The sequence below is a fragment of the Corapipo altera genome, unplaced genomic scaffold (assembly GCF_003945725.1).
Source record: "Corapipo altera isolate COAL_440 unplaced genomic scaffold, ASM394572v1 45, whole genome shotgun sequence".
In the NCBI taxonomy this organism is placed as follows: domain Eukaryota; kingdom Metazoa; phylum Chordata; class Aves; order Passeriformes; family Pipridae; genus Corapipo; species Corapipo altera.
In genome coordinates, this window is record NW_020884877.1 from 8,313,433 (window position 1) to 8,336,940 (window position 23,508).

The following is a 23,508-nucleotide window of genomic DNA, read 5'->3' on the forward strand; positions in this document are numbered from 1 at the left end:
TCTATTTTTCATTCTCTTACCAGAACTACCTTTTAAGATTAAAAAGTGACAACTTAAATTTTCATTTTAATTGCTTAATCATTTAATCAACCAAAAAGTTGTGTTATAATTGAAAGAAAGAAGTTTCAAATATCTTTTAGAACTGAGAGGGTTTTAAAAAGCACTTTTGAAATATGTGGACCAAGAATTTTCTCCAAAGAATATTATTTTACTTTCTTATAATTGGATCTTAAATTTTTAAAAGGTTACTGGAAGCACTTCACAGTGTGACTCTTTTTGCAATATCTTATTAGAAGCAAATCCTCACCTTGTCTATTTTTTACTCTTCTTCAGAGGCCATGCTGCTGTTTTCACAGGCTTATGTTGTCAGAATTTGTGGGATTTACACATTTCTTTTTCACTAAAATTCCCCTCTATATTATATTTCTGTATACATGTACTTTGGAGAATACAGAGATTTTTATTATAATAGTGCTGAGCAAAATTCTGGGATACGCTGATCCCAGAGTGGTTTATTATTCAGGATGTTTTATTAATTGCTGTTAGAGCTGCTGTTGCTGTTCATTTGCTGGCAGGTCATCCAGAAGGAACAGCTGATGAGACAACTCTAAGTGTGTCACTTTGAACAGTATGTCTACAAAATTTATCCAAATCCAGTCTTTTCAGAAAGTTTCTACATTATGGGCTACTAATGATCTTACATTAGATTTCAAATTCATACCTTGGCATTGTTGCAATTGTTTTGAATCTCTCCATTACCTTAAATCAACATGTTTTTAGGACTTTCTGTTCCAAAAGAAAATGTAAAGAAATTAAATCAGCAGCTGAGCAGTTTGAATGCTGAAAGAACATTCTGCTCTCAGAGAACGACTTTCATCATAAAAGGCTGAATAGTTTGCTGTTACAGTCACAGTAATTTCTGTTTTCAGTTAATGATTGTTCAGTCAGTTCATCTCTCTGAAATAACTCTCCCTATTTTTTTAGGGAAGTGACACAAAGAAAGGTCAGAAAGTGGGTTTGCAGTAGCCTGTAGGTCACTGCTCATGAATTGCAGGATATTCTTTGACCTTTGTGTTGTGCATGGAGTTTTTTATAGCTTCAAAAATAACAATTCCTTAGAATTTCTCTATTCTATTTTGCTATTGTTTCATACTTATTTTCAAAAATAACACTGATTTTTAATTTGTCTGGTTGATACAGTCAGTTTGGCCTCTGAGAATTGCAAAGTTTTCATGTAGAATTGTTCATTACCAAATTTCTGATATGTACATACTGGAAGATACAGTGAAAAGTTGTAAAATTACTCCATTTTCCCATGCTGAAGGGAATTCTGCAACCTGAGAGCCTTCAACTCAAAGACCAAGAGGTTCTTGTGTTAACCACAGTCAGATGCTATGACTGAAATACACTCAGAACAGAATTAGTCTCATCTGCATGGCACAGTGTTTTCATTAGCGTGTTTTAAACCGTCCTTTGTCTCATTATTATAGATAAGGTAGAAAAGGAATGTGGATTTTTTAATCAGATGCTAATGTGAGAGTCTTGAAGTATTTTAAATAGGTATGGTAGATGACTAATACTCCCTTCTAGCCTACCTCACATTCTTTTATAGTAGGAACTCCAAAGCATTTTTGCATAGGTGAGTATGAATTTCCATTAGTAAAGCAGAGAATAAGGTCTTTCTGATACAAAGAGATTATTTTCTCAAAGCTTCTTGGAGGGTTATTAATTCTGTTTTTCAAGAATTTTCACACTCCCAGAAGTTGTGAACCTGCTTTGACCCCTCAGAATATTCTGAATTAAATGTTCATATCCATCCATTTCAATGAAACTTTTTTGATTTTAAATAGACAGAGATCAATTTAAGATGATCCTGAATGTATAATACTTCTGCAGCTTCCTTGTCTGTAGTGTAATTTATAGGAGTTAGGGAGTTCCAGATATATATACTATTATGTTGAGTCACTGCATGTTCTGCAGGCAGTTTAAGGTGGGGTCAAAATGTATTCCCAAGACAGTTAAGTAAGTGTTATTTTCCTCTGCACTGCCTGTTCTAAATCATGTTAAATTTTTTTAATGTTCCCACAATAAACCGTGTAAGGTATTTTCATACATCTGAGAGCAAGCAGACTCTCTAATTTGCTTTACTCTGGGAATAATTTAAAGAAAGATTTCTTTATCCTATTCAGGAAAAAAGCAGAAAGTTAAACAAGAGAAGTTCTGTGGTTTTCTTCTCAGGGACAAAACTTAATTTTAGGCTAGGAATGCTGATAAGCAAAAACATCAGCCTTTGAAAGAAGCCTCTTTCTCTCATAGTTTGAAAATGTAGAGTTTTTCATGGAAAAATTTGAAAAGAGAGAAAAAGAACTTTTTGTGTTTCTTCAGCATTTCACACACTATTACTTTCAATCAGAGTTTAACCTCTCTCTTTTTCTTGTCCATCAGCAAAACAGAAGCCTAGTCTATGTTGTGAGATTGTTTGTGTTTCTAATACTGAAGTAATCCAAGTTCAACTTCTCATTTGCACCCAAGCTACATACAATTAATGGAATTCCCCTTTGCCTAGTTTTAATTCCTGAATGAAGAAGTAGCTGTTCTCTTCTACACAAGCTCCCCTCTCTTGTCTTGAAAGAAGGGACCCTTAAGTATCCTTTACATAAAATGCTAGTTCTAGTCTCTACATTCATGTAAATTCCATATTGAAGTTCCTGCTAACTGCTGAATTTGGGTCACATAGTCTTCTCCAAAAAAAATAAATTGCAAAGTAAGAGGGATTTAAAATTAACCTCTGTGTGTCTTGATGGAGCTTAAGGATTAGAACTAGAATGGACAAATAAATATTGGAGGGATTAGCTGTTTCTTTGCTTAGGCTGATTTCCTATGCCTCATCCTCTGAGCCCACTGCCCATTTATTAGAAATGGTGCTAGTTTTGCTTTCATTTAAGGCAATGGAGGAGATAAGATTGACTTGTACACTGAGCCTTTAACTAGCAAAGTGTTTTTCAGAGCTTCTAATAATTTGCTTTGCATCTATCACAAGCAGCAGGTTTTATTGGGATTTATCATCTTCTGTCTCAGAGGCTGAGGGCTGGGTAGGGTTTAGAAGCAAAACTGTATTCTCTCTTTTCCATGTCCATAAATCCTAAGGAGTGTCAATGGCTGGTCAGTATGGTAAAGAGCAACCAGCAGGCTCCACGAATCCACATGTGCACAGGTGTTTCTCTTATTTAAGATTTTGAGTAGTAATGCTGCAAAGCAACAACCTTGCTTGATCACATGTGAGTCCTGTATAGGCACCCTGCCTATTAATGTATATATTTCAGGGACCTGTCCCAGATTTTGTACCAACCCTCAGTTTTGCTCTGCTTTTTTTGCAGAACTCCTCTTCAGTTTCCTGGTTCACATTTTGTTAGTGTTTAAGACCAGCTGTGTCTCAGTGAGCACAGTAGCCAAGAGCAATTCACTAATTGCAGAATAGTGATTGTCTCTTTCATGCAGATCTGCTTGTTTTATGCATTGTTATTAATCTTAACAGTCTTCAGGAACTTAGCTGTGAGTTGTTATTAGATGAATGCAGAATGAGAGACTTAAACACCTCTTGGGTCACAGAGCTGTGTCTGTTGTATATAGCACCAAAATGTAATCCTATTTGTACTGTGGATTTGGGTCTTTAATCCAAACACCTATTACATAAAAGATGGATAACTGAATCTTCAGACTTTACATTTTAAATGGAAAATAACTCTGTTGGTTGTAAGAATAGGTGTAGGCAATTATGCTGGTGACTTGGATCCTGAGTGGGTGGAGGCAGCTAAAATCCTGAAGAGGTGTGGCTCAGGTTTATCTCTCTGCTTTGGGTTTCTTTGAACATAGACTGTCGAGGCTTTGGGCAGATTTTGAGACACCTGACTCAATGCAAGATGCGTGATATTAAATTCTGGCTTCACTCCTCAGACCTATCTAGGTAGCTCCGTAGTTCCTGGCAATTTTTGTGAGGTGAAAAAGTGCAAGTTGGTTAATCGCTATATCAATACTAAAAATATGAAAATACTTTGTGAAATACGCAGTGAAACAGCTATAATTTGCATAGCCTTATTTTTGTTTCTCTAATCTCTGTAGATCTCTCTGAAATTATTTTTCCAAACGCTGGCATTCCTTCGTATGGGAGGAGACAGCACTTCAGCTAAAATGGAAAAATACTGCTGTCAAGTTGGCTGTTTAGCTATTCAATGACTATAATCTTAAGCACTCAATGACATATCAGAAGTTTCATTGTCAAGATACCCTCTGAAAATTCCAGTGATTTCAAATGTTATCTAAATGGCAGGTATAATCTCTTATTTTATTCTCATGTGAATATAGAGTTTCAATAGCTGTGGTCTGAAAGTTATGTAGAAAATAATTCCTACTTATTAGTGGAAAATCAGAAAAAATGCAAGTATTTGCATTTTTGCAAAGTATTTGCATTTGGAAAATCGTGGGGGGGAAGCCTATTTCTAATAGTATTTTTTCGGAGTATCATTCTTTATAAATATATATATATATAATGCACTAAATTATTGTCTAATATTAATTATTTCACATAATGCAATGCCCTGCTGACTGTATTTTTGCAGGAGTTACATGAAGTGCTGCTGCTTGAACTGGTATGTATATACATACATATATACACATATATCAATTCATTTATATGCTTGTGTTTTCACCTGACAAAAGCTATAGATGAAGGATTTTGCCTTCTGAAAAATTGCTGAATTTCTTTGGGGAATTATACATGAAATGTTTCAGATCTTTAATATCAGCATATAAAGAGGATGTGGACCTACCTAGGTGAGCCAAACCTCCCTTCCTCGCGTGTTTTGTTTGAATGTGTCGCTGGAGAACTTTGTCATAGTTGCTGACTGTGGTATATAGTGGGCAGTTAAGCCATAAGTAAACATTACAGCTTTACCAAAAGGATAGGCATGAATAGCCATTAGTTTCACAGGAAGGGAGGAAATGACCGTTTTCCTGATTGTCAGGTAGTTAAACTCGGTCTTTCCAGAGAGGATTTTAATCGATGAGGTATTCAAACAGTGAGGACAAAGGAACAGTGAAGAACTGCTTTTCTAAAAAAAGGACCGAATTGTAAACAGCAGTAAGTAGTTGCTTTCTTGTGTTGTCCAGCTAAAATTAACCTTAAGAAAACAAAATATGTTTGACCTAATTTGCAATTTATGGTTGGTACGACTTAATTGAATTAGTGAACACTGAATTTAGTTTGGGGTGTTCCTTAGTGCTGAGATTATCTGCACGTGCAGATAGGCAACTTGATAAGGTCCCAGCAGTGGGAATAATTATCAGAATTATCAGGCAATTGTTGGCAATTCAGATAAATTACAGCTACTTTTGGGTTTTTTATTGCTTTTTACTTTGTGTTTTGGTTAATACTGGTAAAGTGTTCTGAAGGTTTTTCCCCTGTATATTTTTTTTCCATACATCCTCTGCCTTTGTTTTGTTTTATAGGGTTAAAAAGCCCCCAAAGAATCAGAAGTGCTTTTAAAACTAGACTCAGGTTATTCACTGCTGGACTACCCGATATCTACTATGTGTATGTAAATGCTCTCCTTTGTTCTTTTTCCATCAGGTATAAAGTAGTATTTCTCTGCTTTGCAAGTTCCATGTGCAGTGTGTGTTCATGAATGCATGTCCTTCTTCAGTGCTGCTCTGGCATGTTGCCATACTTAATGTAGACTCAAAATTCCAAGACTCTGATAACTTGCCCTGTTGAAAAAGCACAAATGACATGGCAGAATAAAATACAACTTCCAAACAGAAAAAGAAGATGTGAAAGCAAACAATGTACATTTTTTTTCACTTATTTTCTTCCAAACATCTAACTTTCACAAAAATATCTGAAAAAATAGCACTAAAAAATAAGTTATGTCAATGGTTAATGGGTTGCATTAAAGTTTGTATTAAAAAGCCATGTCATTTGTGCCTCACATTTTCACTTTTTCTGAGCATAGAAGGAACTAAAACAAGGAAAGATTTGGGGTCTAATCTCACATTCTTCAGGGACTTAAGATTCCCACTGTGGTTAATCAAAACTGTAGGTGACTAAAATGGTGTATTTAACTCTAAACAGAAAACAAGCAGAATAAAGTCCTTTCAGATTAAATACAGTTTTGTCTGTAAAAGTCTGTTCTCTTTTCCTTTTTTCCTCCCAGGTGTGTTACACATGCTGGTTATACTGTGCAAATGGGGCAATTGCTCATCAGAGCAAAAGTCCCTTTCAATGGAAAAGGAGCAAATGTAGGTAGGACAGATAGGTAGAAAAATTATTTTAAATGCAGTAATCTGCTGTTCTTGAAAAAAAAAATTCTCATTTCCTATGAAAACTTTCCTCTGTAAAATGTCTTCTGGGCCCTTGGCATTTGGGATTTCATATTTGGTATAGTGGTAAGGAAAGGTGAGGAAAATCGCCGTGAGAGGTTTAATCCTCCCTAATGAGGATAAGCTATCATCACCAGTATATGTTAGTCACAAACCTGTTTTAGTTTATGGTGAAGTAAACAGCACCTTAAGGACAGTTCCTCACTACCCCAAACTGCTAGAATCTATTGCATTCTCCAGAAGAAGAGAAGAAGAACATTTGGCATATGTGTGACTACTTTTCTTGCTGTTTTTTTTTTTTTTTTCTTTTGTGTATCATGTGAGGGTTATCTACCCGGTAATTTCCTCTTTTGTCCTACTAAAATAGTACTGAGCAAACCCTTGAATTAACTGCCTTACAATAACTGGATTTGGCAAAGTACCTAGAGACACACAGACTCATGTGCCATTACAAGGAAAAAAACGTCAGCAGATCTGCTGTTAAGTGGTGCCTATAGTTACCCTATCCCAATATTTACAAAAGAAGAGAACTACTGTTAAAAGAGATTTTTGTCAGTGAAGGTTAACCAATCAGATACCTAGAGAAAATGGGAAATCTTTAAAATGCAAGAAATAAACAAGTGAGGTCCTTGACTCTTTCCATGTGCTTTCCTCAGTCAACCCCCTCTGTTCATCTCCTGTCTTATATATTCACAGGAATCATGTCCCCCTGTCCTTTTCTCATAGTCCAGGGCCTCTGTGCCTCACCATAACATAATCTCCATCCTCCTTTCATAGAATTAGAGGTTTTCACACTCATGTTCAAGCTATCAGTGTTTAAAGTTATACTGGCAGAACAGGAAGAGTTGCCATGAAGGAAAAACAAAACAGGTTGGTTTTGCTAAAGAGAGGTTTTGGTTAGTGTTAAGAGAATCTGTGATCTCTGAAATCTGGAAAATTTGGCATTGACTAGATTCAATCAGTGTTGAACATGTTACATGTTTTGCATTAGTGATAGAGGAGTAACACTGTTGGATTATTGCTCCCACTGGGAGATTTGATTTTGGTCAGGGTAGACTGACATGCTCAGCTGATTTAAAATGGTATGATGAGTGTGATACCATCAGAGTCAAGTGAATCTATGGTAGGTTGAATCCAGTGGAATAATATTCCCATTTTACTGACTGAGAAACTGAACTACATGGAGATCATGAGGCTGGGCCACAAAAATTCGGCAGGCTCTTTACAGAGTTAGGAACCAACCCAGTCTCCTAAAATCCAGTTCAAATTTTTGACCAGTGTTACACTGTCTGACAAAGAGTCACTAATCAGTGTTTTGAGGAGCTCACTTCTGTCTTACACACAGAAGGAGATTAATCTACTAATCCTAAATACAAAAGGAATGTATCATGCCATACAGTTACAAAATGATGCTTTCAGTGTGACTTTTTAGGCATCTTTCAGCTCATTCAACATTATTTTCTATAAACCGGAGTGCTTACAAAGAAATACTGTTCAGCCTCTTCTCTGCATAACAAAAAGCAGCCCACAACTGTAAGGTCTCTTTCCATTCATCAGTCACCACATCTGTTGCTTGCTTGGACACTGACCAAAATGATTCATTCACATGTCTAACATTTATTTTTGGTGAAATACTGGGATTATACAGAATGGCAGTATTTCAAAAATTGGTCTAGAAAACCAAGGGAAGTTGGAAACAACTTCCTCAGCTGAAAACAAACACGACGTTATATCATTCTGCAGCTTTATTAGAGGGAAGGCAGTAGCCAAGTGAAGCAGCTGGAATCACACTGAAGTCACTCTGAACTCTGCAGATCATTTCATTCTTCCTTCTGCTACAGAGCTCACGTCCCTGATTTACGGTGCCTTTTGTTTCAAAGAACTAAGAAAGGTGGGTCAATCTCTCATATTTAAAATCTTTTCTCCCTTCCTTCTAAATAATGTGTCTCTACAGCTACAACAAGACTTGCAGGCAAACTCTGTAAGATGATATAGCACATACTGGCCAAAACAGCTTCTTGGAAGAAAGACTGTGATACTCATGTATTTCAAAGATTGTTTTGAATCAAGAAAAGATATGAAAGTATGCGTGAATTTAATTTTTAATGACTTCTGAATATGTTTATACACACTTCAAGGAGTTTTATCCTGTCAGAGAATGGTAAGTGACCTTGCTTCAAATCTCTCTCTCCCCCCCATCTCCCATAGTATGCAGGTTTTTAGGTTTTTTATTTGAGTAGGGATAGTGTGTCTCCCACAGCTATAGAGATTCCCAGTATTATTAGAAAAAAGTACACCAGTTCTGCTCTGAACTGATTCTAGAAACTGGAAATCATTTCAACTTAACAAAATAATTCTGAAGAATTACAGTCATGCAGAATTAAATAAGGTTTCTATGATCTCAGCTGGAAAGTGTGTATGTTTTCCTTAATCATTGTGGAATAAGGTAGGACGTGGATCTAGTTCATTAAGTGTATTAGCTTGTTTCCTAGAAGTGACAAGATCTGAAGCTTTGTATACTACTACACAATGAGACAGGGCTCTATTCCACCTCTTATTCAGACTTAGTGATAACAGTGTCATTGTCACCTGTCGCCTTTCTAAATGTGATCTTGCAAAGCCAAACAATATCACAGACCTGTTTTTGTAGACTTACACAACGTGTATACATTGAATTATGCCTATGTTCATATGTCTATGAATTAAAACACATCAAAACACATTTTTTTTTCTAGCTGAATGAAATGGTATTTCTGAATAGTTTTAAATGTGCATTAACTCATAGCTAAGGAGAAGAAAGTAAGGGTATATCACAGTACAGGAATTTGTCAGAGCAGCTTTGTAGAAACTGCTTTCAGGATTAACTTGCTTATGATACCTTACTTTCACTAGCATCATATTATCGTCCTGCTTCAGCTGAATTAGGAAATGCAAATATTTTGATAACCCAATTTACTTTTGTTTAATGTCATTGCAGCTTCTGCCCAAATTTAAAATATTATCAATCACTTATGCCAGGCAGACAGGATAGAGGTCCTACCAAGTTTACTTCAATCCTAGGAGTCCCTGTATGTGCCATGAGTGACACTACAGTCCACTTCTACTGCACTTAAAATCTCTAAATGTGGTGCAGTGGAAGTTATTTAAGCCTGGAGAATGAATTTATGGTTTGGATTCTCGAATTGCCTTTGTGGAAAGGGATCATATGTCAGGAAAGCTCTGTATAAGGATTCTTAGGCAGAATCTGATCACAGATTTTTACTGCTCTGGTGGGGACAGAAGAAAAGTATTGATCAAAATAATAAATTTCTATGTACTGTACATTATACATTCTTTTAATTTTACGAATTTCTTTCTCTGCTGACAATCTAATGAGCAGCATCTGAAATGCTTAGATTTGTGTTTAGTTCTGATAGATTGATTAAAGAGGAAATTTATATGTTTCCTAATAAAGCCAGTTGCCTTAAAGAATTTTCTTCTCCTTCTGTTTCTTAACAGACACTTGGAGTTTGTGATCTGTTATTAGATGTTAATTTTGTATTAATAACTCTGCTATTCCAAGCACTAAGTGACAGCTAGGTTTGCAGAGGATTGTAATCTATTGAATGGTCTTATTATTTGCTTATTTATTTATTTTGTCTTGTGGAATGTGCCAGCAGTTCAGCTGTCTCTCTTACTGTGGTGGCTGATTGTCTGGCTAATTTGCACTCATTATTTCTGATAATGGTTTGACTTGTGTTCATTCAGTCTAAAGCCAGCAGTTTCACAACACTGCAGGGCTCTGTTGTTGCTGGCTTTGCAAAAGAGAGTTCACTGGAAGGAACAGCTTCTGGTGGCTTGTTACCAGAAGAAAGGGATTGCTGTGGCTGTGGTGGGCAGTGACCAAGACACATTGGTTTTAGAAGGGAAGATGCCATAATGCAGGGATGAACTCTCCCACACTTGCTAGGCTCCTGAGACTAAAAGAAAAGTTTTGTGTCCTCAGAAGAAACATATAGTTCTTCCAGGGGAGCTCAACTAATTCTGTACTCTTTGTGTCTTCATTATGTTCCAGAGCTTGAGAACCGAAGACAGGAGCCAAAAACCCTGTATCAGCCCCTGGCTGCTTTTTTCCAGAGAAAATTGCTGCTGGCTTATTGCAACTCTCTTGTACCTGGCCCACCATTTTACTGCATTACAGTTCTTTGGATAAAACTGAACAGACCTGCTGCAGATACAATAATTTTTTATTACTGGGCTCAAAGGGAAGCTAATAAACCCATTACTACAAGTCAGGTTTGTTTGCAAGAGTTAACTGCAAAAGCCAGCACACTAAGTCTCTACTTCTTGGCAGGGACATTAGCTAGCTACAAGTTTGCAGCATTTTCCTACTTCCTACCCAGGCTCTCTTGTCCCTTTTTGATACTTCTTGAAGAATGTATTTCAAGAATCACAAGGCACAAGTATGAAGAACCAGCATCTTTTCCCTGTGTCCACAATAGATACTTCCCTCTTCACTCTTTCAGCAAGGTCTGAATTCTGCCTCCAGCTCTACCTTTGAATCTACCATTTGGCTTTGGGCAAGATGTTTCTTCTGTTCCTTCTCATGCTCTTCTTTTGTCTGTATATTTTGTTTATTTATAAACAAATCAGGAATTGTCTCTCATTATGTTCTTACAGTGCCTAGATCCAGTGAGGCTTTGATCTCGAAGGCTGAGGCCTTTGGGTACTATCCCGACATAAAAAACATGCTTTTTCAGCAAGTGTGAGCTTGGCATAGAAGTTTTATTCCCTTCTGAAGCCTTTTAGATGATAGAGGGAAAGGAGTGTGTAGTAAGTCCTGTACCATCAATGTAATATCACTTTCTACACTCCCACTCCTTCTTTCTAATGATTCTCTTTAATGAGCTCAGCCCCTCATCATTTTAATGAGATGTTTTGAAAATATGAAGAATCATTGCCCATTTAAGAAGCCTGAATAATGTTAACTGAGGGGTTGTGCTATATCTAGCAGAGTCAAGTGAGAAGTGATTTGCAAAGCTAATATGGGAAGCCTGTAAAACCAGTATTTCCAAGCTCCTAATTTGACACCTTAATCATAGGTGCCATCTATTCCTATCAGTGCTAGGGAGTGTTGCCAGTGTCATATTAGGGAGATGAATAAATATCCAGTCCTCCTGATATTAACATTATGATTTTTTCAGTTTTGCAGCAATACAGGCAGTGCTTATTTTAGACTTGATCTTAAAGTAAATGAAATAGTTAGCTTTGTATGAGTAGGAATATTAGAATAACACTCATACAGAAGTAGACGCCTTTAATCTACTGTACACAGTGATTCTAGTATATTAATGGTGAGGACATAATAAAGTATGTTATCCAAAACATTTCAGTTGATAAGAAATGTACTAGCGATATTTTGGAATTGAATGTTCTGATTTATCCATGCAAGAGTAGTTGTCAACAGTAATATAATCACAGCAATATTGCATTCATGAAAGAAGAAACTGCTGATGTGTATTAACAAGGAGTAGAATAAACCTAGGAGAACAGACCTCAATTTGGAGGACAGTACATAACCAAGCATACTGTTATAAATGACTGGGAAATTTAATATTTCTGGAATAGAATAGGATATAAGAAGGCATATTAGAGGACTGATTTGTGGTGCTAATTTTCTCTGGGGTTAGTTCTAAACTCTTCTTGTTAAAAGGACAGTAAGTGTAGCAAATTGTAAGCTATTTTTTCTCTCTTATTTGATAGATATTTTGTATCTTGCTGGAGAGAGTTATTTTATTTTTTTCTGTAATGACTTGTTGTTACTCTGCAGTACCTTTAGCATGGCTGTTGTCTAACATATGTTTAATTGTCCTTATTCAGTCTGCTGAGACAACAGTTGATAATCTGAAAGAAATATCTGCATACTCTTTATTCTCTACTGTCACTTTGATGCTTTCTGTTAGGAGGGAGTTGTGGTAAAGTGTGTGTTTGCTGAAGGAGTACGGTCATGCAAAAAACATGCTCAGAGCTGCATGATCATGTAATGGCACATAAATGGTAGTCAAAATCATCTTTCATCACAAATATACGAGACAGTTACAAAATAAAATTTCCAAGTAATTTTTGCTTGGAAACCTTTAAAAGCCATAATTAATTAGAAATGCAAACATTTCTAATTAATTAGTCAATCTATTCACTGGGAAGCTGAGGCACTTACAGTTTTTTTAATTGGATATCTCTATTACTCTAGGTATGTAGTTATTATGGTGGCTTATAGCCAAAGAAAATACTGCTGGCATTTGTGGAGGAGTAGAAAACACATGATGTCTGCCTGGAACAACACTTCATTAGTGTGCATATCTTACATGCTGAGGACCCAGCCAGTATGATATGTGGTGTACCTGCTGGGCTTTGAGAGGTGTGCTTAACAGCTCTGAGTTATGTCCTGAGTCTGCAGAGACAGATTAGTGTATGTGACCAGCAAATGGTGGAAATCCAGATTCATTTTCTCTTCAGTGTAGAGGAAAAAGATCAGAACCTGCAAGGGCTGCCCAAGTAAGTGCTGTCTCCCTCCAACACAATGGGCATGACAGCTCGGGGAGAGCCTCCCTTTAGGAAAGGGAAGGTCTCCCAGAGGTGAAGCCGTGGTTTCTTCGTTTCATCATTAGTGAAGGGACAGTGTTAAGTTTAAGAAAGGAGGATAGGACTGTGGTTAAACCACTAGGCAGGGACTCCAGGTTTAGCACTTGGTTTGATCAGAGATTTCCTGTAGGTCACTCTCAGCATTCCTGTCTGTAAACCAGACTGATGATGCTTCTCGCTTGAACCTAGTTTCGGTAAGGGTTATGAATACTGAGGGGTTGAGACTGGTTATGTAAATACTTTGGCAGTGCTGACACATACAATATAAGATGATATTTTAAATCTCAGGCGGCACTGTTTACCTAAATGTCTATTTTTACCTACTTGTAAGAACATGAGAATATTTTTTTCTGCAAAAAAGGGGCTGCTTTAAGTGTTCATAGGTATCACCAGTCATTTTCTTGACTCTAATCTACTATCTTTGAGGTCAAATGATAGACTTGCAGTGGCTACAGCAACTCCTTACATTCAAAAGGAATATTAAAAAAGATATTTTTACTTTTAGCTGTGTTAACAGAAAGGAATAAGCAAGAACAGGCACTAACTGTGTAGTTATCAGGTGCCCTCCCCTTCCCTAGTGTGTATCCTGAGGACACCCGGGTTTCTTTGTCATCTTTGGGAATAGAAGACCTGGTGCTTGGGATCAGCATGAAAATAAATCACTTCTGATGAGATGCGGTTGCTGGTTGCAGACATTTATCATTTACCTGACTGTGGTAATGGTAAACTGCTTAATTGCAGCAGTTGTCTGGATGATTTGTTATATTAGGGTCAGACCTACTGTAGATACTTTTCCTATTACAGCAGCCTTATTTAGATATGAAGTTGGATTTTCCATTTGTTGGTTAACATTTCTGTGTTGGCAAAACTGCTGACCTGAAATCATAACTTTACCAATATTAACTTTGTCTGTGCTAGAGGGGTTTGTTAATCTCACTGTAACACTCAATTTGTGTAAAATGTTATCAGGCTATTATTATCTGGTCAAATGACTTAAATACCACAGATGAAGTGATGTGTTATGACTAACAGTGTCATGTTTGGCCTTGCTCAAAAAAAGCTGGGTTTGGCCTAAGTTTTAGGAGATGTCTAGCTAGTACATTGCATATACATTTCTATTACTGCTTCACTGAGAGACATAATGGAGAATGATGGTTATTTGCATTATTTTCTTGTCTGCTAGAACAAATACATGTATATTGCAGCTTGAAATGGTTTCCAGTCACTTGTCATATCTATTGTAACCCATTCTAGTTGTTGAATTCATGATGGCTTCTGAAGTAATTAGGTTACCATATGTCTAGTGACCATTAAAACAATAGTCAAAAGACAATTGTTTGTGTACGTGTCTGTGAAAGAGAAAACATACACACAAGCCTTGATTCTGCCTTTGTGTGTAGTACCTTAAAATGCTTGTGGCCTGGTAGCTTTGACTGCAGGGTCAGCTTTAGGCTTAAACTCTAGCATAGCTATGATTTAATTTTGTAGTACAGGTATATCAGGCACTCACTGCTATAAGAAAGTTTCTACATAGAGGCAGGTGGTTGTTTTGGCTTTGTTCTTTTAGAGAGAAATATGAGTGTATGACAGTTTGTAATCTCATCAGTATTCCTTGTGCATTTCATAATCTTTCTTGTATCTTCGTAGTATATATATAGAAATATAAATATAAAATACAAATATAAAAATATAAAATATAAATATATAGAAGACATATGTACCTCTAATGAATTTACTTAGCCTTCTGAGTTTTAAAATTTTTAGATAAACTACCCCGTGAATTTCATGTTTTGTTTTTTGAGCTAGATAAATTCAAAATTTGTCACCTCAGAAGTTCCCAGAAAAATATTTGAGGGCTCTCAAGTGGATTTAATGCCCAGATAAAATTGCTGATGCACAGTATGACAAGGAGGCTTTTTTTTGTGAAACTAGTTGTTCTCCAATATTTGGTGCTTGCAAATGACAGAAGTTGAAGCAACTCAATCAAATAAAAGCTTTCCTTTAACCATAAATAATACACATGGAATGTGATATGCTCAAAATTATTTATAAAGACATTAAAAGGAGAGTTTGTGTAATATATTCCCTCTATGAACTGAACTGTTGAGACAGCCAACTCTGCAAACTGTGATTTTCCTAGTAAGTCAGAACTCACTACTGTGACCTCTGAAACCAATCTAGCTGGCCAGGGGCTCTGAACAGTGTTTATCACACTGAACAAATAGATTTGGGGACTACCACTCAAATATTTGTGTTAACTTTTAACTGACATAGGCAATGAATAAACTCTTTCCTTGGACCTCCGTAAAATTCAAAGATAATGAGGACCAAATGTGAGAGAGAGGCTGTGTTATACCAAACATGTGGTATAAACTGCCAGTGTAATTCATTGGGTCATAACTTGTGTGGTGCCCAGGGAACTTTGAACCCCCACGAAGACTTTGCATCAAGTGAAGTTGGCGAAAATTGCAACTATTTTGTTTGTTTTCTTCTATTTTAGACTGAAAACGCAGTGTAATTTAATTCCAAAGCCGTTCCACTGACCTCAGGGCTGAGGTGTGGAGAGGTCAAACGACTTCCCCTGGTCAAACAGGGTGCATGTGGCCTAGCCATGAATAGATTCCAAAGTACCAGTCCCATGTCCTAACAGCCGTTCTTAGTGTGACAAAAGCTATTCTATTTTAGGCAGATCCAACAATTTGTCCAAGTTGTCATTATGGCTTAACTACATGGGGGCAGAGAAAACAAACTCTAGGTACTTTAAGTAAAAAACTATGAATATGTCAACTGAGATCCAAGTTTGTAATTCCCTGCTGAAATTCAGAGAAAGACATTTTGTGCAACACATAGTGAAGTCTGTTTTCAGCAGTTCTGTGGCTTTGTATTTTAGAAATTTGTCCTAATGATTTGTATTTGATTTGTATTTCCTGCTAATTCTGCTTTCTGCCCCAGGATCTAGAAGCACCAAGTTATAGCCTGTGATATTCCTATGAAGTCGTCTAGTAATTAACTTCTGTTTTACAGAAGGGGACAGGAAATGAAGCCTCCTGGTCAACTATTTTCATAATTAAGCAACTGAATCAAGGAGGCTCAGTTTTCAAAGCAGCTTATGACCTCAGCAAACAGGAACAGACTCGTCAAGCCACTGCTGAGCATACACGTTACACAGGGTGTTTAGTATTTAAAATAAAATTTAAAAAAAGGACAGGATGAAGTCTAAACTTGGTTATATTAATCCATAGGCAATAGAACACTGTTCTGTAACCTGTGGCTGCTCCCAAGTCTTATTGGAAGACCTCTAACCACACTTTCCTGTTTATTGAAAAATATTTTCCATGCACTGGCTCCCCAGACCAGCAGGGACTGAGCCAGTGAACCGCATCAAACCTCCCTTACCCTTTCTAACAGTTGTCTGAAAGCTAAGAAGAAACTGCTGTCTAAAAGTATTGTTTTCTCTACTGAGCCTCAGTTTGCAGACAGGTTCATGAGAATTTTTTCCAGCTTGGAAATTAGGCCATTTATCAAAGACCATACAGGAAATCAGTGTCAGAATGAGGAATGCAATTAGATTTCTTCACTTTCAAGACCTAGATTTGAACTGCAAGACAGCTCTGACTCTGAAAATTTATTAATTTCAGAGTCATGTATTTGAGATAGTGTGTTTTAAGATCACAAAGAAACATCTCTGATGAATGATGGTTAATAGAAAAAAATCTGGGTCTTTATTGGTAAACCAGAATAACTCCCTGACAATCACCTACTGCTTATCTTTTTCAGAACAGGGCTTAACACTCTGAGTCCTGTTATAGAAGTACTTCATACATGTCAGTGCCAGAGGTAAAAGTTCCTGGACTTCGCAAATGTAATTGGCAGTCTTTGCTGAACCCCAGACACAGAGTTTAGTTTCAGCATCTGTGCACTGGGAGCAGTGGTAAACAATGTTCCTCCTGCTTTCTTACTCCCACTGCAAAAGAGTCATTGCATTGGAAGACTAGAGATAAGGAAACATATAAGCTTGGAAAAATAATTGCATCCTGAAGGTGTGCTCTTTCAATGGAGTTTTAAACTACTGGAGGCTTGGTAAATATTTGGCATTTATTTACATGTGTTTTCTTTCTCCTGCTATACATCATCTTTGGAATACTAAACATAAAATTAACATTGTTGGGCGATAGGCAAATGTTTGTCATTATGGTTTTTTTAGCAACATTACGGAAAAAAAAGTCTGTGAGGAAATGTTTGAATTCAAGTATTATTATGTTGTGCTAACTCTTAAAAGCAAAATTTATTAGTGTCTGAAATAGAGAATGTTATTCAGCAAGAGTTTAAAGAGTTGGAATTTTTTTTATCGTTTAATTGCAAATGCAATCTGCAGATTTTGCAGACTTGAAGGTATAGTTCTTTATATAGGCAAAACCAATTAAAAATCCAATTATTAACCTGGCTGTCCTCTGAAACTGTCCAAATATAACGTTGTTCCAGATGTTCGTGGTACTGTTCCATGTTTATACTATTCTCTCAGCAGCTGTTAGGCTGTTTGAAAAAATTACTCAGATGGGTGGTAGTGGTATTTAATGCAGAATCCACCCTCAAAAGGGTGGATTACATAATGTAGGGGTAATTACATAAATGTAGCCCAATAAGTATCATTTTATCAGGACAGCAAACCAACTAACATTCCTTCAGCCTGATGTAAATTAAAAAGGGCAAATACTATCATAGCCTCTTGACAGAACAGGCTGTATTGACTCTTACTTACTACATCTTTTTTTAATCAAGAGATATAAAATTACACAACCTTTTTTTTTTTCTTCCTTGTCCATCCATCTACAAATGAGAAATCTAATCCTGCTAATGCGTGTGCACATGCGTAGCTTCACTTGTGTGAGTAATCCTTTCAAACTGGGAGAACTACTTTTTTGGAGGAAAGGTATGTACGTGAATGCACGCTTGCAGATGTTGTTCTGCAGGCAGTGTGCTCAGGAGACCCCTCTCCTGTTGTCCTTAGCATGCTGTAATGAATGGAATTACAGGAATGCAGGGCTGAGTTCCAAAAGCTCGGGCTGAATTTCGGTTTCGGAATGGAGATAGCGCTCAGAAGTGTAGCGGTAAGAGCATTCATAGTACAGCTAATGGACTGGTTGCATCCTGCTCTCAGGGACAGGTTCTCAGTGCAACTGAGTCCAACCAGACAATATAGCTTTAAATGATAACAGAACTTGGCAGAATAATTGTTTTGACCATTGCAGCTACTTTTGTCAGACTGTGGCCACCTGTAGTGTGCTGCAGCTTTGTCACATAAATTCTGACTGCTTTTTTTTTTTTTTGTTCAACCTCTGTTTGCTATGTTTTCTCCTTAATATACTTTTGTTTCCAGAGTTTCTCTTTTGGTTTATATTCCACTTTCCTCTCCCCTGCTACCTTCTCTCCCTCCCACATAAGAAAATTCCTATATGAAAAATTATGTTGTACTTGTAAGTTCCAGACGCTTTTGCAAGAGAAAAAAACTGAGAAAATTCTGAAATTTCTGTTTTGAAATAAAAAGAAAAAAGGAGGCACGCACATTTTCATCCATAGCTTTTACAGTGTCTGTTATATTAATGGGAAGCTTTATTTTCTTTCATCTATACCTGTTTCTCAGCTCACTGGTGGAAAAATAGTATAGTTGTATGTATTATCCCTGAAATCTGTTCTGTATGTTTCTTTCTGTACGTCTTTTGCTGCATTGAGGAAATCTAATATGTTGAATCATCATTCCTTGATACAAAGATACATGGTAGAGATTAATAAACCCATGAGCTTTTAGTTGCTTGAGAAATCACTGTCATTTTGTCAACTATAATTTGAGGTGGGGGTGGTGGGTGTAATTTTATAAAAAACGCCTTCCTGGTGTTTTAAGTGAACTTTTTTGCCTACATAGATGTCTGATGCTCCTCTGATTTTAGACAGATATTATCTATAAAACTTGCTTCATGTAGGAACAGAGCAATAAAGTATGAAACTTGACCAGAAAAGAATAGCAAAATTGTTCTTTTTCTATCATTTGGTAAAATTTTGCATCTGGTCACCTAGAAATTTACCAGTGATACTGTGCTCAGTGCTGTCACTGAGAAGTCAATATGTGGAAAACAGTTCCTGAAGATTTCAGTGTTGTTTTGATTTGAACATTCCTTAAAATGCCTGTGACCAGAATTCTTCACGAGCTTTGTGCTAGCAACTGACATAAAATGTGATAATGTAAGTCAATGTTTTGGAGTTTTTTATGAACAAGAACTTAAAAGAATTGCAGTTTACTATTTACAGCACAGTAAAACTTTTCTCCTCTGACCATTTCATTTCTTTTCTTCCCCAGAAAGCAACTCTGCAGCATGACATTTGAAGATTTTGAGAACTATTCTTATTTCTACGACCTGTCTGAGGAAGATGAGTCACCCCAGTCCTCCCTCAGCATTGCCCATATTATTTCCCTTTTCTTTTACAGTGTGGCATTTCTGCTGGGAGTGCCAGGTAATGCCATTGTCATCTGGTTTATGGGCTTTAAATGGGATAAATCTGTTTCTACCCTCTGGTTCCTCAATCTGGCCATTGCAGATTTCATTTTTGTTCTCTTCTTGCCCCTCTATATTACATATGTGGCAATGGGCTTCCACTGGCCTTTTGGGAAGTGGCTCTGCAAAATGAACTCATTCATTGCACTACTTAATATGTTTGCCAGTGTTTTCTTCCTGACGTTCATCAGCCTTGACCGCTACATCCGCCTTGTCCACCCAGTCTTTTCCTACAAATATCGGACTGTAAGGAACACCCTTGTTCTCAGTGGGGTCATTTGGATGTCAGCTGCAATTATTGGTGGCCCTGCCTTATACTTTAGAGACACAGCTACGGTTCTGAACAATGTCACCATTTGCTACAACAACTTCCATGTGCACGACAGAGAACTTATTTTGCTGACACATCACATTCTCATTTGGGTGAGGCTTGCGTTTGGTTACCTCTTCCCTTTAGTGACCATGGTCATTTGCTACTCATTGCTGATTGTTAAAGTGAAGAAAAGAACTGTATTGACTTCTAGCAGGCTTTTCTGGACCATCATTGCCGTAGTTGTAGCTTTTTTTGTTTGCTGGACACCATATCACATATTCAGCATTGTGGAGTTGTCTGCTCACCATGACGAAAACTTGCATGACTTACTACAGGATGGCATTCCGCTCTCCACTGGCCTTGGTTTCATCAACAGTTGCCTCAATCCAATCCTCTATGTTCTGATAAGCAAAAAGTTCCAGGCCCAGGTCAAGACAACAGTCTCTGAGGTGCTAAAACTGGCTCTGTGGGAAGTGAGCCGCTCGGGAACTGTCAGCGAGCAGCTGTGGAGCTCGGACAACAGCCATGCGCCTGTGCACTATTGTGAAACTGCCCAGTGACTGTTCTCGTCAACATCCCCCTCCAGAAGAGAGGGAGATTTGGAAGTGTTCTTGACTTCACATCTGACAGTCAGATATGCATCTTTGCATATACAGTTTTCTATAAACAGCTGGCTTAATTGCACTTGCTGCTTTAATTGAAAGGTTTTTAACGGACACATCGTTTGGGTGTGGTGTCCTTGCAAAGCACATACAGCCTGAGCTGAAAGTTGTCAGCATAAGTGGAATTACTCCAACTGGGTTTTTGATGAGGAATATTGTTTTAATCCCATTGTTTTGCTATGGTTCCATACCTCATTGATATCAAAAGAGTACATAATAAAAATATTCCTCCTTGCCATCACTGATACCTCTCTTGTTTGAGGCAGTCTCATTCAAGAGGTTGTAGCCATACATCAGTGGCCATGAGTCCCGATTGCCAAGCGCTGCCTGAAGTAGGAATCACCTAGCTACTTCCCAGCTAAGTGAAGTGGCTCCCCTCTGCAGCTGGAGAAGGATCCCAAGACAGAGAACCCTGAATTGCTGCCTTCTCTTGTCAAAAAAGAAAAATACGGAAATAAAATGTGTCTTCTCCCAATGCTCTTTATCTTATACTCAAAATTAAGACAGGAGACCCTATGTTTTCTGGTCACTTATTCTTGTGCTTTTAGCACTAGCTGGGTGCAAAATACTGAGCAGATGTTTCATACAGGTATTGGGTTCATTTGAAATGTGCAAAGAATTAGTGAGAATATTTCTTACAGAAGCTGAGATTAAAGGTCCTGTGCCATACTTCTTTTAAGTTTTTAGGCTTCAAGTGGTTTACAACTATTGGTTGCTTTTTATTGCTCTGTCAAGCAAAGATAAAGAAATAACATTTTGTTTGCCTTAATGTCAAGCTTCAAAAAATGGGTGTAGTGAATTCGACAATATTCTGTTACAAGTCTGTAGCCAAATTTCGACTTCATTGCCAAATGAGAGGCAAGACAGTTCATCCAGGAAATGGAGTCCACTCCCATAAGAAAGATGAAGTAGTCCCAGTTATGCTGTATTCTGTTCCAACTTGTTGCTTGCTGCAGAATCACACACACCAATGCAAGTATATATACAAACAGATATGCTATGTGGAGTGAATCAATTTCTGATGCAATACCACTTAATTAAAAAGTTGAATGTGGGACGAAACTCCACTAAAAGTAAAAGCACAGAGCTTTGGGTAAATTTGAACTGTTTTTAACTTGCTATTGGCTTAGGTATATAGAATAAAATTGCCTTTCAGATAATCTACCTAGTTTCTATGGCCTGCCAACACACATTAGTAGCATTTATACTGTAATTGAGGCCTTATATGTAAATAGATTTGCAGTTGTATAAAATATGTATATGTATGCATTACCACACCCAGTACTGGTAGCTGTACAAATAGAAACAGTCTGACTGGTCTTTAACTATTTCTTTGGGCTCTGGTTTCAGAGCCTGGGAGAGTCAGGCAGGGATCAGTGGAATTTCAGCGTATTTCACTTCAGGCTAGAAAGCTGGTAAACAGCACTCTTCCTTTGAGTCATTTGCTGCCTGGTACATAGTTACTCATCATAATATTTTGGCACTGTGCTGCTGAATATGCCTAAATGAAACATCTTGGAGTTTTTCTTCACATGTTCCCTGACATCTTTCTAGGAATGATGTACTTTCCTGACTGTAGTCCAAATGAAGTAATAAAATTTTGTTGTTTCCAAAGAGTGTGTTCATTTGCTTTTCTTAGCAGCAATATGCGGTAACTGTCCTTTCTTATAACAGCTCCTTCCCAAAGATTTTGGAAGATGAAAGCAAGCGCTGACTCTTTCTACTATGGGAATTAAGGTTTCTTGTTGCACATCAGCTATGTGCACACATATATTCCTATATTCCGTACAGAGGTTGATTTTCAAAAGGGAGAACATATATGCTGTCTTGCACAGATGATCAGAAAGCATGCCCTGAAGCAGACGAGAGAGAGAATAGAATTGAATAGGGCCAAAATCAGCCTTGATCTATGGAATTAAGTGGATTAACAATTTTGCAATGTAACTACTACCATTCACACCAAGATCAGTTGCAGAATTATCTCCAGATTACTTCTTCAAAAGTAATGGAAGATACCTAAACAAAACAGATAATGCTCCAAGTTTCTGTTTCCCAAGTGTCTGCAAGAAAAGACCAACAATTCTTTGCTGCTTGGACTGAAGGATGCTTGTTCAACCCACTAAAACAGAAAAGAAAAGCCAGAAAAGGGGATCTATCTGATCATGGTAAGAGATACTATGGAAAGAGCTATTGACATATTTTATAATAGATAGGTTCTGGTTAATTTTATCTCCTTCCTGGACAGTTTGTGGTTCTGAAGGTTTTTATGTGGGTTAGTTTTTGTTAAAACTCTTTTCCCAGTATTGCCATGTATCACACATTTAAAGTATAGAAATTTCTACTGATCTTTCTGTTATAGGGTGCCTTGTTTACTCTAAGATGCTGATTTTTCACAGGCACAATGCCACAGTAATACACCAGCACATACCCAAACACTATACAAAACCCCCTCATGTGGATTATATGGAATTCTCTTGTCCACATGCCAATCTATTTTCTCACTGGGGAGACTGTGCTCTCTGGGGTTTATTTTATTTTGTTCTTGTGCAGCAACTTCCCTTCTAACATCAGGGGAAAAAAATCAGCAAACAAAAGAAAAATCAAACACAAAAGAAATCCCAGCAACTGAAGAGTTTGCACCTGCATGCTTAGCAAAAATGTAGCACACACACAAATCCAGTCTAGCAGGTCACATGGATGGCTCATGGGGCTGTATTTTAGCAATGTTACTGTTTATAAATTAAACCATTATATCCAGGTAGAGCTTTAATTTCAAGGCCAAGGAAGGAGTTTAAAGGTAAGAAGCACATTGAAGGGGAAGTCAGAAGCAGTGATGGCCAAGGATAATAAAAATTATATTTTTGTAGCAGAATTTTTGTTTTTCTGATGAGGCATTTGCTAATTTCTTTATTTTAACAGCAGCCATGACAGAATTGCTACAACTAAGCTACCTAATTTAGCAGAAGCAACAGCTAGAGAATTGCCACAG

General features: G+C 37.3%; 1 protein-coding gene across 8 annotated transcripts; it reads left to right on the forward strand.

Annotated features, from left to right (window-relative positions):
- Positions 1-5,505: 5,505 nt before the first annotated feature.
- Positions 5,506-22,133, forward strand: GPR1 (G protein-coupled receptor 1). Of its 8 annotated transcripts, XM_027637049.1 has the most exons (5): positions 5,506-5,590; positions 6,210-6,298; positions 8,119-8,266; positions 8,330-8,536; positions 19,349-22,133. In XM_027637049.1, the coding sequence occupies exon 5, from the start codon at positions 19,365-19,367 to the stop codon at positions 20,415-20,417; it is 1,053 nt and encodes a 350-aa protein (XP_027492850.1). In that variant the 5' UTR covers positions 5,506-5,590; positions 6,210-6,298; positions 8,119-8,266; positions 8,330-8,536; positions 19,349-19,364; the 3' UTR covers positions 20,418-22,133. The 8 variants fall into 8 exon arrangements, with proteins under 8 accessions (XP_027492850.1, XP_027492846.1, XP_027492852.1 ...); XM_027637045.1 differs by lacking the exon at positions 8,330-8,536; XM_027637051.1 differs by lacking the exon at positions 8,119-8,266.
- Positions 22,134-23,508: the final 1,375 nt, after the last annotated feature.